The sequence below is a fragment of the Diprion similis genome, chromosome 1, assembly GCF_021155765.1.
Source record: "Diprion similis isolate iyDipSimi1 chromosome 1, iyDipSimi1.1, whole genome shotgun sequence".
NCBI lineage: Eukaryota > Metazoa > Arthropoda > Insecta > Hymenoptera > Diprionidae > Diprion > Diprion similis.
The window spans coordinates 10,774,612-10,790,820 of NC_060105.1; the positions used below are offsets into that span (position 1 = coordinate 10,774,612).

The window sequence follows — 16,209 nt, forward strand, 5'->3', positions numbered from 1 at the left end:
AGGTTTTATAAGCTTGGCATAAGTGACATATATCATTCATGAAATCATTGTACATTCAATCAATTTTGCAATCCAGTCGGTTTGTACAAAATCACACTGAATCACACACTGCGCGAACATACATCGATTTTATATAAATGCATTTTCTTTACAATTTGTTGAATTCGTCTAAAATTTCGGTAAGGTACCGTACGATATACATAATATTTATATACATATACATATATTAATATTATATAAATATATATTAACCAAATATTATATATATTATATAATATTTATATAATATTTATATATAAATATGTGTGTGTGTGTATAGTTTATGGTAAGACTACTTATACATATATAATGATTTGGCAAAGTAAAACGACAATTGCTCACCAATTGTTGATAACTATCAATTCGTACTAAGTATTCCCGTGTCTTTACAATATAAATTGAAAATCAATCGGTTTCTCAAAATGAAATGAGCCAGTGAAGATGTTTCCTTTTTATGACACATTCGCAAAACTCATTGATATTACCCAAAACCGAAGGATCTAATTCAGGACGATTATGTTAAAAGTTTAAAAGTACTGGTTTTCTATACCAACAGTACCTCAGTTACATGTTTACCGTAATATCGCATACATTAAAATAATTTGTGATGGAACAATCGTTGCTGAAATTGAAATAATACGTTACTTGTGCGCCTATAATAACACTGTGCTAAAATTCTAAGACGACACATTGCAATTATTGCAATTTAATACGATCTCAAGACTAATTCTGAAATGTATTATGGACTTACTCCTATTTCCAAAATGCCTGAGAGCAAATTGGTTTCTAACATAAGTATACGTACTTCTTACATGTATAATAAAAGGATTTCTGAATTGACAACATTTTTTTTTCGTAAATCAAGATATTCGCACTGACTTTGAGTGCGAAAAAAAATCAAGCAGAGATTAATTCAGTGATATCCAGACACTCCTTGAAAATTACTGTCACTGATTCTTAAGGAACTATTTTTCAAGTTTGATATTCAGTTAGAATAGCGGACAGTCAAGTTACATGAGTCCCTGGAACATCAAACTTGATGAAAAAAAGTTTGGTAACAATCAGTGATGTTCGGTTTAGACGAGTTGTCGGATGGAGATGGAATGACCCTTTTTCTTGGTGCCTCTTTATAAAAATGTTTCTGTGTCTGATCGAAATCATTCAATAATAATTGCACGTTTCTAAAGAACCTTGATTTTTTTCAAGTTGTAAGTTACACTTGATATAATAATAAGAATAATAGGAATTGAGCTTTTGCACAACAGAATTTAGATGTCAGAAAAAAAATGAAAAGTTAATACATATATTTCACGTGTATGTGTAAAATGGAAAAAAGAAAAAAAAGGAAGTGGAAGTCAAGCAAAAGAAACAGAAAGAGATTCAGAAATATGTAAAGTAAGTAGAAGATGTAATTGTTTAGCTTCATTGCACGACTGTTACGAGTTACATTGATCTTCACGATATTCGTCATATGAAACACGAGTAGAATGGATGTATAATTTTGAATATTTTGGACAGGGAAAAAATACTTCAAATCACAACCTATGTTAACTTTGTTTGAAAAATGATTCTAATTTATAACGTGTCAAGTATTAATCAAATTCGAGAGTGAAAAATGATTGGTTTTTTCCCTCTTATTTATGATACTTAAAACAAATCAATAATATATAAATACAGAATGTCCTCCATATCTCAAGTTATTCAAACTATAATGCAATTATCTACTTTATACATTTACTACAATTATTGTGTGGACACAACTAATTTTTTATGAGCTGATCAAAGTATTTCGCAGTTGATTAATCTTCATCTTTGATAAGTCCATTGACAATACATAATATAATTAATATTATGTTTGTAGGTGCAAAAAATTTTTGCACCTTTCCACACTTGGTATATCAATTTATTAATACATTACTTAACAACAATAATTTTCCCGTTTTCAACGCCCGTTGACAGGAGACGTAAGTTTAACGTGGTGATTAGTTATTACATTGTACAACGTGTGTGTCTGTACTGCATTTATACAATTTGCCGTATTTCTTTTGAAACTTACGTTCAATTTATGGGTATAAAATTTATTTTTAGGTTTCAAAGCATCGACCTCAAACCTTCAATCTTTCTTTCTTCAATCTGTATCAAAATTGTTAGCATAGTAACAGTATAACCCGTCTAGTTTTGTCATATAGATTATTATGGAAGAATTAAGTATTTTGTTCTATAGTTTTGAGCTCAGGTCATTATGGTACGCATTACAACTTAGTGCAATTTTATCTGTACGAAAGACAAAGACCCGGATTGAATACATAAATTGGTCCTACGAATGACAAGGGATTATAATTAATCTGTCACTATGATAATTGTCATGAAAATTTTGAATTGCCAATGCTGAGAAGAAAGGAGTAGGAATAGCGGAAGCAATGCTACAGTGATCAAGGCGGTATAATCACAACGCGTTTTTGTGTCAAGAAGTTATTCTACTTCAGCAATTTTATGCGACTATTCAAACGTATTCAATAATGCATAACTAATTCCACTAAACAGGTTCATTTTCGTAAATCAATTTCTCTTGATCTACAACATTCAAATCTGTGTGCTAGATTTTAACTTGTCATTCTCTTCAATTCAATGTAAGCTGAAGCGATTGAAAAGCACTGTATTTTTAGTAAACATATATACATATATAGGTATATCCAGTTGGTTAATTTGTTGAGATGACGTTTTTGTTCTAGATGTAAAATGTGGGCCCTTTGTCATGTGTCGGAGAGAATGTAAGTAAAAATAATCAAATACACAGAGCATAAGGTAAGTATATGGATGTTAATCTATCTAACGGTATTGTAATTGAGATTTTTTAAATTGTAAATTGGGTCACCATCACCACTGCTAAAACTAAAAGTATACCGGTTTTTGCTGTTATTATTATTATTACTGTTATTATTATGTTTACCATTAGTAGAAAATATTAAAATCTGAAATAGCATTTAAACTGTGGTTGCAAGGTTTAAAATTTCTGAAAACAAATCCACGAATTAAAATACTACTGTGTGTTTGCTTCTCTTGGTACATTCGGATATGACTGAATGAACAACGTGAAGCTTTTAGAACGGCATGCTATATAATAATTAATGGAACCCAATGATTGCTGGTGAAATGGATATCAACGGAAACTTCAGAATCACGACGATACGTAGATACCCGTGGTATGTGAAAACATTATTACAATATATGATTACTTATAAATTACACTTGATACTATTATATTACCTACATTCTTACATGATAACATTATCAATTATCAATATACGTGGCCAATAAGAACAGATTTGTACTTGTACTGAAATTGTTTAAGTCAACTCCAATCACTTCGCACAGCCCGGTACAGCGTGTATGTTATCATATTTTTTGTTCAACTTTTGTTTTATTTTTATTTTTATTTTTTAAAAAATACAATATCTCTCAGTGGATGGCAGCATTCATATCATAAGGTCAGCTTTTGGAGTATGTTGTAATGCTATTTAGGAAGATATTGGCATGTCTCTTCTAGTAACTACTAACTCGTTAATTAAATATGTGAAATTGTTCCAATTGTTTTTTTTTTTTTTCAAGGTTTTTTCTTTCTTTCATTTACTTTTTATTCATGTATCGATATCACAGAGGTTTAATCGGAATTATTTGTGTTTTTTTTTCTCACTTTTCATCTTTTTTTGTCTTTTCATTTTTCATTTTTTTTCGCTTCTTTTGTAGGAAAATAGGTATCTACATATTATGATGATAATAATAGACATTACGATATCCTTAATAAGGAGAAGTTACTTATTAAAAATGCAATACCACTATACACAAGAACTAAACGCATTACAACATGACCCCGCTAGCCTGATCGCTATAAAATATTCGTCGACGTTTGTTTTGAATGTGCGGCAATATGGAGTATATATGTATTGTTGTATTTTACTATTGCAATTAGAGTAGTTGTCAACTGTGAGTTGTATTGCTAGAGCCAGAATGTAAGAGAAGGAGCAATGAGGATTTCAATTTTATTATTATTAGCATTATTATTATTATTATTATTATTATTGTTACTATTACTATTATTAATATTAATATTATTCATTCTTTATTATTGTTACTTGGGCCTAGATCGTAGCAGCTGCTACCTGCGTGAGATCAATCCGTTGCTTGTTCCTACTGTAGGGGTCATTTCTAGCTCCACTAGCAGCGGGAAGTGGTCTGAAATAAATTCCAATTATTGGGCATAGTTTAATGTAAGACAAAACCTAGTAAGAACATTTAAATTTTGCTCGGTATTGATTCAACGTTAAATTATTCTTGCAACAGTACTAAAAGTATCACATACCAGAGGGCACATGGGGATGGGGACATCCAACAACCTTGTGCTCCCTAAACCAATCTGCACTCAACGGACCAAGGAGTCCAAGAGGTACCATGCTTTGCTTGGAGTAAAAAATGTAATCTATAATTCCCTTAAAGTCGAACCTGAAATAAGAATTTGAAGTACTTAGTATAAATACCAAGATTAATGTAATGTTTGTGTTTTAAGATACAGCAAATATCGATTTTTTGTTCTATTTTTTACCCATTTTACGAAACGGAAAGGAATAAAATAGTCACAGAATCAAGAAGAAGTATCTGCATTATAGTCAAACTTACGTATAGTTTGTGTAAGGCATGATGTCTTCGCTGTAGGCAGATGCAAGCTTAAAAGAGTGTATGAACTCGTTGGGTTTGTCACAACCAGATATTTTTTGCAGACATGATTTGTAGGCCAGATCCTTGAAGTCTCTGTGGTCGGCGGGCACACGTCCGGATGTCAAAAACTCGATAACTCCTATTTCATTACAGCAAAGAAAAAGTAAGTTTTAATAAACCACAATTACAGCAAGTCTATTCTCCATTTCATATAGAACTATATTTGTAGAACACAGAATGTAATGTAACGACGAAAAATCATATAACATTACCTGAATCTGGAAGTGAATTGAAATCTCCACAAAGCAGTAATTGAACGTTGGAAGAATCAGGCTTATGTCCAGGTCTAAATGATTGCCCGGTTTGGTCTAGTATGGATCGTAACTCATTGCTGAGCATCATTGTTTGAATCAGCTTGACATCACAGAATTCAGGGTCCCAATGAATGTGTGCTGTGCAGACCAATATCGGCTGCTGTACTTGTGCTGGATCCGAAGGTACGCCTGCATGATAAAGTGGTGATATTAACAAAATGGTAAAACCATAACAATAGTCGTCATTTGATCTGTTTTTTAATGGCCGTTTAAATAGTCTGCTCAAATAATCACGCCTTTAACTACAGGTTTGGCAACTTTTGATACTGGCGGTAAGTATGAGGCGATATTTGTAACAGAAATACTCGATTGGTAGTTTCGTCATTATCAACCACACAGAACACCACATTCTGCTAAGTTGTCTAGCAATGATACCACCCTCTTTGTTCACTCACACTTGAAGTGAAATTTTTCATCTAGGTATAGTGCAATTCAAATAGCCAGCACTAATATTTGTGTTGGCCAAAACCAGATTGCAATTAACATTATTTGGTGGGTTCTAAATAATAATAAGCTGAAAATTAAGCACGAATAAATTGATCAAGTTCATTTGTTCAAAAAGACATAATTCACTAACAGATAGTAACAATAGCTTACGTTAATTTTTATTAGTTATAACTGGTCTACTCAATTGTACAGATGTTTACTCCATTTACTTGTAAAATCATAAGTATTACGGCAAAGTATGTTATTTTCAAGAGCTCTGCGACAAAATTTTTCGAGTATTAAGAATAAATCAACGGATTAAATGTGCCTAACATTTTTGCATTGTCATGTTAAATAAGTTGTTTATCTTCGGTGAACACTTTTACGCACACACACAATATATGTGTGTATATCGTATCATATATCTACTCTGAGTAAAATCATGGCCAAAATAATTATTACTTCAGCCAGTTACACAAATTTAAATCACAATTTATTACATTATCGTGATAAATATTTACAATAAAAGAATTATTATCATATAGGTACGTTTATGTAGTTATAATACATCACTGATTACACACTTTAAGCCATGGCAATTTCCCTTTTAAACTCGTTAGGAATACCTTTGACCATAATTCTTATACCTTCATTTTATTTTCTATCCACATTTACCATCTCGGTTCAATTCACTCGGTTCATTTTGATGCAGATTTTTGTTGGCAGCCATAATTCAATATAAATTTTCGTTGAACTAAAAAATAACTATCAAGGTAAACACTCCATAGAGGAGTATGCAAGGGTACGCGATGAGTGGACGTTGTTTTTCTTCACAGGACATGGCTGCAAAGAGTCTGGATGCTGAGAGGGTGGCCCAAGTTACAGCGAATGCGGCTAAACCCATGCCTATCGGACCTCGCAAAGTAGTAAAGATGCTCAATCCAGCCAGAGCAACCACAGGTAATATACAATATCCCAAAACCGATGCAACCGATGACAGTGTTATGTTTCCAGTGCTACTCATCAGCGATTGCAAGATATACATCATTAAGCACGATGTTACAGCGAGCCCATAAACATAGCCAAAATGTGCTTTAGATCCAGCAAGCAACAAAAATGCTGCTAGCACCAAACAGAATGCGACTGGACCAGCAAGATCTGAATCTTGAAGGAGGTAGTTTGCATCGTCCGTTTGTCCTCGCCTGTGAAACGGGTTCAAAACAGCCAGAGTCTTCTGGATTATACGGTCAGGGTCTATGCCAAGTTCTTCTAAAAGCGGAGGTTCATCTTCCTCGTCGAATCCAGGTGTTCCTGAGGAAAATCGAAAGACTGAACAAATGTACAAAAGTTTGAAAACTTTTACTTATAATAAAGCAATGAAAATAATGCAGATACTCTGAATCTAGTAAGATTATCACAATAAAATAATTAGTGTAATTCTAATATCATATCAAATGAGAAAACGTTTCGTAATTGGAATGTTCAACTTTGATTCTAATGTTTTTGAGTCAAGAGATTTGTAGAGATTGCTTAAATGAGTATTTATATTAATAGTTAAAGTTGATAGATATGGTTTTCTGTAATTACAGTAAAACAGATGTCCGCCAATAATTACTTTTGAGCATTACAACTATACTATAATGTAAGATTTCGTAAACATTTGCCAGAAAATATGTGAAAATCTGCTAGGCAAGAAAAATGAGTCCTGAAAAATTAAAATAGAACCTTAATTAAGTCATTTTGAACGTTATAATTATAAAACCTTTTCTCAAACTATTGCTCAGATTTAATTTTATTCCATATTAGTAAGAATGTTGTTTCATTCTTGCTCGTTATCTGAAAAAAATTAATTCCTGTAGACTTTGGAATGTTCTTTTTTCGCTATCCCACTTTAGATACATCCTTAAAGAATCTTCAGGTCATTTCTCCATTCCATATTGGGAATCAAGTGCTTTCAAATTCGTTGTTCGCCAAGGAAGAAAGGTGTAATCTGTGCGCTGGGTACTAGTAAAGTTGTAGTAGAATAGGAAAATGACTGGGAAAATAGTTACATACCTTTTGCGAAATCATCCTGAGCGTACATGTCACCTCCATAAACATTTTGGGTCGGATCCAAGTACGGCTTCTGATTGAAACTTGAATAATCGCCGGCTTGTTGCTCGGTGTATGTTTGAAACTCGAATTGTTGGTTAGGTTGGTCGAAGCCTCCCGATGCGTCAAAGTTATATTGTCCTTGGGGCGGTTGGGACCAATAATCTTCCGGCCCAGCGTAGCCAGACATATTCTCACCGCTAATTTTCTCACTTTGTTTTATCCAAATTTTTACACGCGCGAAAGATGAGGGGCAGAGGAACAAAATTTATTGACAACACAGCGGAAATTGAGAGTTGGCACGTTGACGTATCGTTAGTCTTGAATGCTGTTTCTCTCATTTCATGCGATATACGTCGGATGACGCTAGCTTGACTTTTGTCGATAAGTTACCGGTTACCTCAAGACTGTTTTACCGACGGCGGTAAGTCATTGAGGCTTCAAACCTCTAGGGCCTCAATAATATTCGCTTTGTTTCTTCAAATGTGATGTAAAATTTGAATGATGTAAGCTCGCTTTCAGTGTGTTTTTTTATACTTTTCCAGGGACATAATTTACGAAAACGTGCTTTTTTTTCCCCACAACTGCAGATACATATAACGCGGTTAACACCACATGTTGTAAATTGAGTATTTTAGTTAGCGCAGTAAGCCCGTTATTAGAACAGTTTCATTATCGCTGACGTGTCTCGATCGATCGTCAGTTGCAGGTTATTGAGAGCATGCAGTTTTTTACCAGACCATTCGTAATACTTGAGTTTTTGGCTGGCTGCCACTAGCTCGCAGTCTTTTTACCTCATTTTCAACTTCATGTAGGGATAAAATAAAACTGAACATCTGGACTGAGCCAAGCGATATGGCACCAAAATGTAGTAGTCTTTTCGGACTAATCAGACGAATATTTATAACAAGACGTTTTTGGAGCGTTATGTTTTCATAAGCTGTTGCGGTCTTTCGATACTTTGTACCTAATCATAGATCGAATAAATGTTAAATATCGTAGATGTACAGAATCGGTGAATATTGGTAAATGGCACGTCGCAATGAACGTGATATTGGTTGCCTATCCGTAGGTCACAAGTACTGGTACGTGGCAAGAGCAAGGTTTTTCTACAAAACTAATTAAACGTCAGCGTACTTTGCGCAAACTCAGCGACAAAACGGTCGCCGTACACAGGATCGCAGACTCCGCTGGTACAGTGCAGGAGGCGGCTAAGCGAGATGAATGGAGGAAGAGGAGTGAGGTGGAAAGAGAGAAATAGGGTAGCGAGAAGCTGAGGTTCCCAGAATTATTACCACCCGGTTTTTCTGTACTCGCATTGATTTTGCGTAATTGGAAGTACCAAGGCGTGGCAAATACAGCACGTATTGCGGCAGCTGCAGGTTTTCAATTTATTATCGAGGTGCTCTGAGCTGCAGGATATAATATTTTAATGACTGATTTTTTAGATATAATAGATATACAGGGTGTCCCAGCTCCAAGTGACCAAACTGATAGGTATTATAGAGGAGGTTGAACTGAGTAAATTAAACCAGAAAACATGTGGTCTCCAAAGTCGCGTTGGCGAGATACGACAAGTTAAAAAAGTTTCGCCAAGCACTGGCATGTAGGCAACAGAGTGCACTAAGCGCCGGCATGTAGGCAACCGATTACACAGCAGGCAGTGGTTAGTGGTCTTATTCATGCGTGATTTACTACTAATACGAAACATAACGCTTTCAACATCATGAATTTTGAACGAAAACACTCTTGACGTTGAATTTTCGCCAATAAAACCCAACAACGAGGATGTGCGATGGAAATAGCCCTATCATTTATCCACGTTGAGCTGTGTACTTGGTTGTCTACATGCCGGCGCTTAGCGGGACTTTTTTAATTGGTCGTATCTCGCGAATGCGATTTCGGAGACCACATGTTCTTTGGATTAATTCACTCGGTTCGACCTCCTCCATAACCCCTATCCGTTTGGTTACTTGGAGCTGGGACACCCTGTATAGTGGATTTAATGCTCGCATATATTTCCATCCCGTGTTACTGCTGAGCGGAATCTCAATTAGACTTTTATACAGGTAAAAGTTACATAAACGACCCGGCAGTATTATGGGCATCGGAATACGACATTTGGTTACAGAAAATATGTAGCACTAAGAAAATCTGCGATGAGCATATTTAATTATAGAAGTTTGTTGTAATCGAATTTTTTAGTGTACATTAACTAAAGGAAGCAAAATAAAAACTTGACAGATTGCACGAAATTTTTGATGCCTTTCGGTGTATTAGAATTAACAATTTACTTGCCAATAGCACAATAGAAGACAACTTTTCAAATGGATATAAGTCGCAAACGACAAACGATTTGACGAAATTCAGAACATATTTTTTTTCGCACTGAATCATAGATTTATAAAAAATATAAAGTAGTTATATCTCTTTGAAATCACCAACTTTTTGCTGAATTTTAAATGAAAAGAAATCTTATGAAAAATATCCTGAAAAGTATTGATATTTTCAAGAATTTTAAGCTCAGTATCGATACGTCCGATTGCTCGTTAAATTCATGTCATCTATTTAAATTTAAATTAAATCAAGTAAGAAAATACATATTGAATTAAATGCAATTTGAACTATTAAAATTAAAATTTGAATGAATAATAGAAATATAATGAGTGATCGGCCTACAACGAGGAGCAAGAAAATCAAACGTGACCATCGTGTCACTTAATTTTTTTTGGCTATGATTCAAATAATTTGATCACTTCAAAGAGAAATAATTTCTACAAATTTTTACATGAATGTATGATTCAAGACGAAGTTACGTGTTTTGAATTTTGTAGATATATCTTATCGTTCTGCAGTTATATCTATGTATTCAAAAAGTTGAACAAGGGAAATTTTTGAAAATCTGTGAATTGAGTACAAATTGAGATAAAAATATGGAAAAAATCAGAATTATTCTTTCGATAAGCAGATCAAAGTAAAAATGAAACAAATTAAAAATCCGACTTTAAAATATTATCCGATTGCACGCACAAAAGCCACGTATTTTGTACGTTCTACTAATCTACTTCGCTTTGGCACCCCGCGCTTGCGGTGAATTCTGTACCGGCATGAGAAGTTCGAGTTCTGTCGAGGCTTCGAGGCTTCATCCGGGTGAACGAGAGTGAGGCAAACGACCGAAATGGGGGCAGCAAGCCGGTGACGACAGGGCCTCAGAGCGCGAGGGCGATAAATTACGAGAAATCAATATCGTAAATGTAGGTTTGTAAGAAAGCTTTTATCGGCTGGCACGCTTTCATGTGCACACACGTAGGCTCTCATACACACCACGTCTATTATACATATATATATATATATATATATAATGTATATATATATATATATACATATAAGTATGAAAAAAAACAAAAAGAAGACGGAATGGATGAAAAATGGAAAAATGGAATTCCTAGCTCGAACCCGTCATACCTTTGGGCAAGGTTTCAGTTTGCCCAGCTGTATGGACCGGCCTAGTCTATGGAACCGCGGAATGAAGCCAATCCTAAATTCTATACTAGTTAAAGTGTTTGCCTTAATAATATTCTTAAAAGATTTCAAGCAGGTGTCTCTTCTACTTCGGTTTCGGATTTAGTACTTTAAACAGGGTAATTCATTTAAAAAGGGATTTATACTATGATACTTATCATGAACAGTGTACGTGATTGAGACTAATAGTTCACTCAAAATAACTAAATTTGGAGTCATTTTTGAGCAAAGAAATTCTACTTATCGACAGCATCTGAGGAATTTTGGTGAAGTAATTTCTCTTTTCTTAATTTGTTAATCCGACTCCGTTTCTAAACATGAGAACATAATTCATTGTGAAATTTTCCGTTTTAAATGATAATCAAGTCATTGTTCATCTCTCGATAGCAGTTTTTGAAGAAAACGCAAAAAAAAGCTTGAAATTCTGCTATTTTCTCTGAACGCTGACTATGCTGTTCAAAAATGACTTCAGATTTAAGGTCGTAAGGGTCGAAAACTTTTACTTTGACTGGACTATGAACCAATGATACAGTTTATTTCATATCTACAACCCCATGCAAGCATCGATATACTCCCTACATCTCCGATTAATCGTTATAACGCGAAGAAAGCGACGAAAGTGACGAAAGTGACGCCCTGCGGAGTCGTGCATGCCTATAGGGGTTGAGGTGAAAAAGCGACATGGATGAAGGTCTCATCGAGTGGCTCGATCTCGGATTTATTATAGTTATCCGATCTGCGTTATACGCGGGGCTTGGCTGGGGAAAGAGAGAGAGGGAAGCCTGAGGGAGAAGCTAAGAAGAAGGAGAGAGCTGAGGGCTGATTCAATCCTCCTTTCCAGCTTGCGGCGTTGCATGTCGTATACAAGAGGTGCGTCCTCGTCAATTATCATCGATCGAGAGTTAATTGGCTAGAATTACAGAAACGCGTATGGTTATACGATCATTAAACTAGTACACAATATATATGTGGACGGGTGTGAAAGTCGTTAGAATCGTTGAAAAAATAAACCACAATTCCAATTGAAACGGAAATATATAAATTTTGAAATTGAAACCAATAACTCAATAATAATCACGTTATATCTTCAACAGGAACGGATTCATGTATCTAATCAAAGCTCTCGCGTGCAGGGCGACGATTCCAGGTAAACTCTGATCAAAGTTACGTCACAACCTCGTAGCGTGTATTAAACGATGTGTGAAAACGATTATTCTAAACTCAAGGGAACCCTGTTGGAACCCTTGACGAAGTAAATAGGACAAAAAAAAAGAATAGCTGTAATATACGATCATTTTCAATTATTGGAGTAATAGTTACATGCAATTTAATCAGGGGAATTAATATTATGAGTCAACTTGCGCAAATGTTTTTAGAGTAATCTAGTGAAAAAAATATTGCTTTAAAGTTTGACTTGTTCGTGTGACGCAGGAAGTAGAATAATGAATCGAATTTTATTCCAATTTCTCAAAGCAGGCGAATTTTCTTGAGTTGTAGAGGAAAACGGTGGTTCGAAATTTTATTTAAAGTTCCTTGGAGGACTTGAATAATTATTTTCCAACTAACAAGAAGATGAGAGTACGAACTGTAAGGTACAAGATTAAGATTCGCACCGCATGAAGCATGGTTGGCCCCTCTATAATCAGGGGCATTTACATTCGGTATATTGAAAGTGGATGTAACACGTGGGAAGATTAGGCGATGAGAGGAACTCCGGTAGTCGAAGATACAGAGGAGTTTGTGAGAAATACTTGAACATGGAAGAATAAAAAAGCCAAGAAGACGAGAAACGGAATAAAGGAAAGAGGGACAGGAAGAGGCGGGGATAAGAAAATTTATCGCGCAGCATAGCGAAGGACTTGAGAGTCAAAGTTACTCTACCCTCGGGAACAGGAATACAGGCAGTAGATGGTGACGGATCCGACTAGTTAGCGAAGAACAACCGATTTAATGAGCGTTCAGCGGACAAAAGAACAATACCCTCACCTAACCGTTTCTCTCTATTTTATACTTCGCCTGTGTTGCCAGCTCTTATCTTCGCGTCTTGAGAGCAAATAGAACGAGGTGTACGGAGAAAGGGAAAGAAAAGAAGAGAGAAAATTCAGAGGTGATTCATTAGGGGTGATAATTTATTCTGCCAGGAAGAATTCGTGATTCGTTTTGAAAATTTGCAAAGTCGAGAGCTAAAGCTATTACCCTGATGAAATTAAAACATTTGTAAAGTGGTTATTTCATTGAAATTACAATCGCACAAAACATGAGTTGTCTATTACTGAAAAAACGAGACGTCGTCGACAAATATTACCAGGCGTTCAAAATTGTGATGATCCTGTTACAATCGTGAGTGCGAAATGAATTTGCGCCGTGAAAATTCATTTTGTCTCAAGTTTAAGTTAGGTTATAATCAAGTATAAATTGACATTATAATTGATATATAATTGTATTAACTGAGATTTGAAGATTCGTTCGTTTGAATAGCATATTCTGAAATATTGTTGTTGTTTCTTATGAAATTAATATATTTTTTTGAAGTTAATACACATTTTTTCCCCAAGAATGTATTCATTGTCATGTTTCGTCGTATAAATACAGATAGGAGAGCAATTTTTACATATTTTATGAACACTTTGAACGTCTATTGATCCTCTTGGATTCGAGTGTATGATGCGTATAATGAGTTGAATTTATCCTCGAGTACAATGGAACGGTACACAAGGGTAAAGTAAGACGAAAGCGTGTGGATAAACTACGAGGTTTCGGGTGAGTAATGAGAAAATTGTTTGCGTCTAAATTGAGCGTGAACGTCACACTGTGAATTCTTTATTTCTGTAGAGTACTGAGGCTATAGAAAAGATGGATAGAGAGAGAGAGAGAGAGGGAGAGAAAGAGAGGATAAGAAATATCGAAAGTGATTGGGTACGGAAGAATGGGCGAAAAGTTTCTCAACTCTCCTCGAGGGCCAAGTAATAAGTTTTCGAAGCTTTTGTTTAAATTATATGTTTGCTTAATCAATCAATCGGGTATCGATAAGGTTTTGTATTGTTGTACGAATAATCGCGCCGTTCAAGGAACGAATGAAAGCGAAATGTGAATTGTTCATTACATTATATTAGGAGCACAAAAAAAAAACAGCAATTCTCGAGGTGAGCCACTCGAATCGAAAAATATCGACCGTCGATTATAAAATTCTCGTGTACGAATATAGCTTCGTTTATTGATTTCATTATACTAGCAAGAAAAATGAAACCCACAAAGCCAAGCCAGTGGAAAGAATGGCAATAAAAATCGTTGAAAAACTCACCGTTATCCCAGGCTGCCTCTTTCGTTCTGAGAAGGGCTGCCAAGCCGATGTTATCCTTTGGCATAACTCTGTTGAGCATGTTGTCAGAACCCTCGGCGTTCGCCATTGCCAATTGGTTGAATTCTACTAGGTGTTCTTTGATTAACACAAACCTGAAATCACGAAGGATTGAAGAATGAATCACATATCGAGAATTATTCAATAGAAGACAATTAATACATTGCTGATGTATCATTGATTTGCAGGTAGAAACGTTCAATAAACACTTACAAGTGAATTAAGCACGAAGGAATATGTTTGTAAGACTTATTTTTGTACGAAATAAATCTATGAAATTAAACTGAAATTAAACTTTTTTGTTTTTAGAGACATTATTTTCAAAAAGTCTCCGATCATAAAAGAAGGAGAGAGCGAATGGAAGCTGTAAAAAAAATTTATTTGGAAACACATGACTTTTAACGCTCAGATTTCTAGTGTCCATAAAATCTGTGCTCGTTGGATATAATTCCGGCGTCATGTTGACTTTGCGGTCGGTTCAACCATTGCTACATACACGTCTAATCAAATTTCAATTAATTATTGTTAAACATCACAGCGTGCACCCTTCACTTTCTCATCCATTTGCCTTTGAGGTTTCGCAGGCTCTTGTAGGTATATCAAACAAAGTGGATACAGACAGACGAGAGAACGCAATTATCTCAAGACAATGGATGTACCTAATCGAGATCGGGATTGCTGCAAGCTCTACACTCAAGAACTAACGTCAAATTATCAACTTCACGAAGCATCCTGAGTTCTAATTAAATATATTCGAATAAAAATCGGGTGAATAATTATTTATCAAAATTATTATTTTTTGGCTAACACATACATATATAAAGTCAAAGTTCTCGGAGCAATCAATCGTCAATCAAATATTTTCTGATCTTTTACACTCAAGTACGAATTCGCACCATGTAATTTCGATAGCTTACAAATACGCTTCAAATGGTGCGATTTCGAATTTCCTACTTTTGAAAATCAAGGAAAAAAGGTTAATCGGTGTAAAATGCTGTAGGACAAAAAATTCTTAGTCGACAAAATCACCTTATTTTCAATTCGGCTGGTAGGTACTCGCATCTGTGAGCAATTGAGGAGTCACTGCTAAAAGTTGAGAGATAAGCAGTCGAAATATAAACGCTTAAAAAATGTATAATTAAGAAATTATTCAAAACATTCTATTCTTGCCGTTAAAAAGTGATGTTTTAGAATTTCAACATGATTATACTTTCGAACACGTACTGCACAAATTTTGAATAATTTAGAAAACAGTTGGATATATTTCACGTCGTGTTTGGTTTTATCACCAATAATGCAGGACCGAAGTTTCTGCTACAAATATACCAACTCAAAAATTGGCTTCTATTTTCCGACCGACACCGGAATGGAGTCTCTAAAATATTTACAGTCTCGTTCAGCTCGGATGAGAGGCACCAAAAGCTCGCCATCTCAGACATAATACGCCCGAGTTTGTGCTGCGCTTTCGGTGCGGCAGCTTATATAAATTTAAGCAAAGAATCTTGTACCCGTAGTGAAGCGACATCGGTTTCGACTTTATACGCGTTTTACACGACAAGAACAGGCATGCATACGTCTGATTGGAGAACAAATATCTGAAGAAGTAAGATTTTATTTAATCTGATGTGAAATAATAAAATGTTGCTAAAGGAATTCTACAGACCTTCGATACTTTTATTACGTTTA

The 16,209-nt window shown here is 35.0% G+C and overlaps 2 protein-coding genes across 4 annotated transcripts in view; both read right to left on the reverse strand.

The window, feature by feature from the left end:
* Positions 1-3,047: 3,047 nt before the first annotated feature.
* LOC124408355 (CCR4-NOT transcription complex subunit 6-like) overlaps positions 3,048-16,209 on the reverse strand; it is a 451,947-nt gene continuing 438,785 nt past the window's right edge. For all 3 annotated transcript variants that reach the window (XM_046885244.1, XM_046885253.1, XM_046885260.1), the window contains 5 exons: positions 14,467-14,618; positions 5,025-5,255; positions 4,714-4,891; positions 4,400-4,539; positions 3,048-4,272 (listed from right to left, as the gene is read on the reverse strand). In XM_046885244.1, the coding sequence (XP_046741200.1) occupies positions 4,196-4,272; positions 4,400-4,539; positions 4,714-4,891; positions 5,025-5,255; positions 14,467-14,618 (778 nt within the window). In that variant the 3' untranslated portion in view covers positions 3,048-4,195. The remainder of the gene's footprint in view (positions 4,273-4,399; positions 4,540-4,713; positions 4,892-5,024; positions 5,256-14,466; positions 14,619-16,209) is intronic.
* On the reverse strand, positions 6,237-7,986 carry LOC124408372 (protein YIPF5). Its single transcript, XM_046885272.1, has 2 exons — positions 7,608-7,986; positions 6,237-6,863 (listed from the first exon to the last, which is right to left on the reverse strand). Exons 1-2 carry the CDS (start codon positions 7,831-7,833, stop codon positions 6,307-6,309), a joined length of 783 nt encoding a protein of 260 aa, XP_046741228.1. The 5' UTR covers positions 7,834-7,986; the 3' UTR covers positions 6,237-6,306.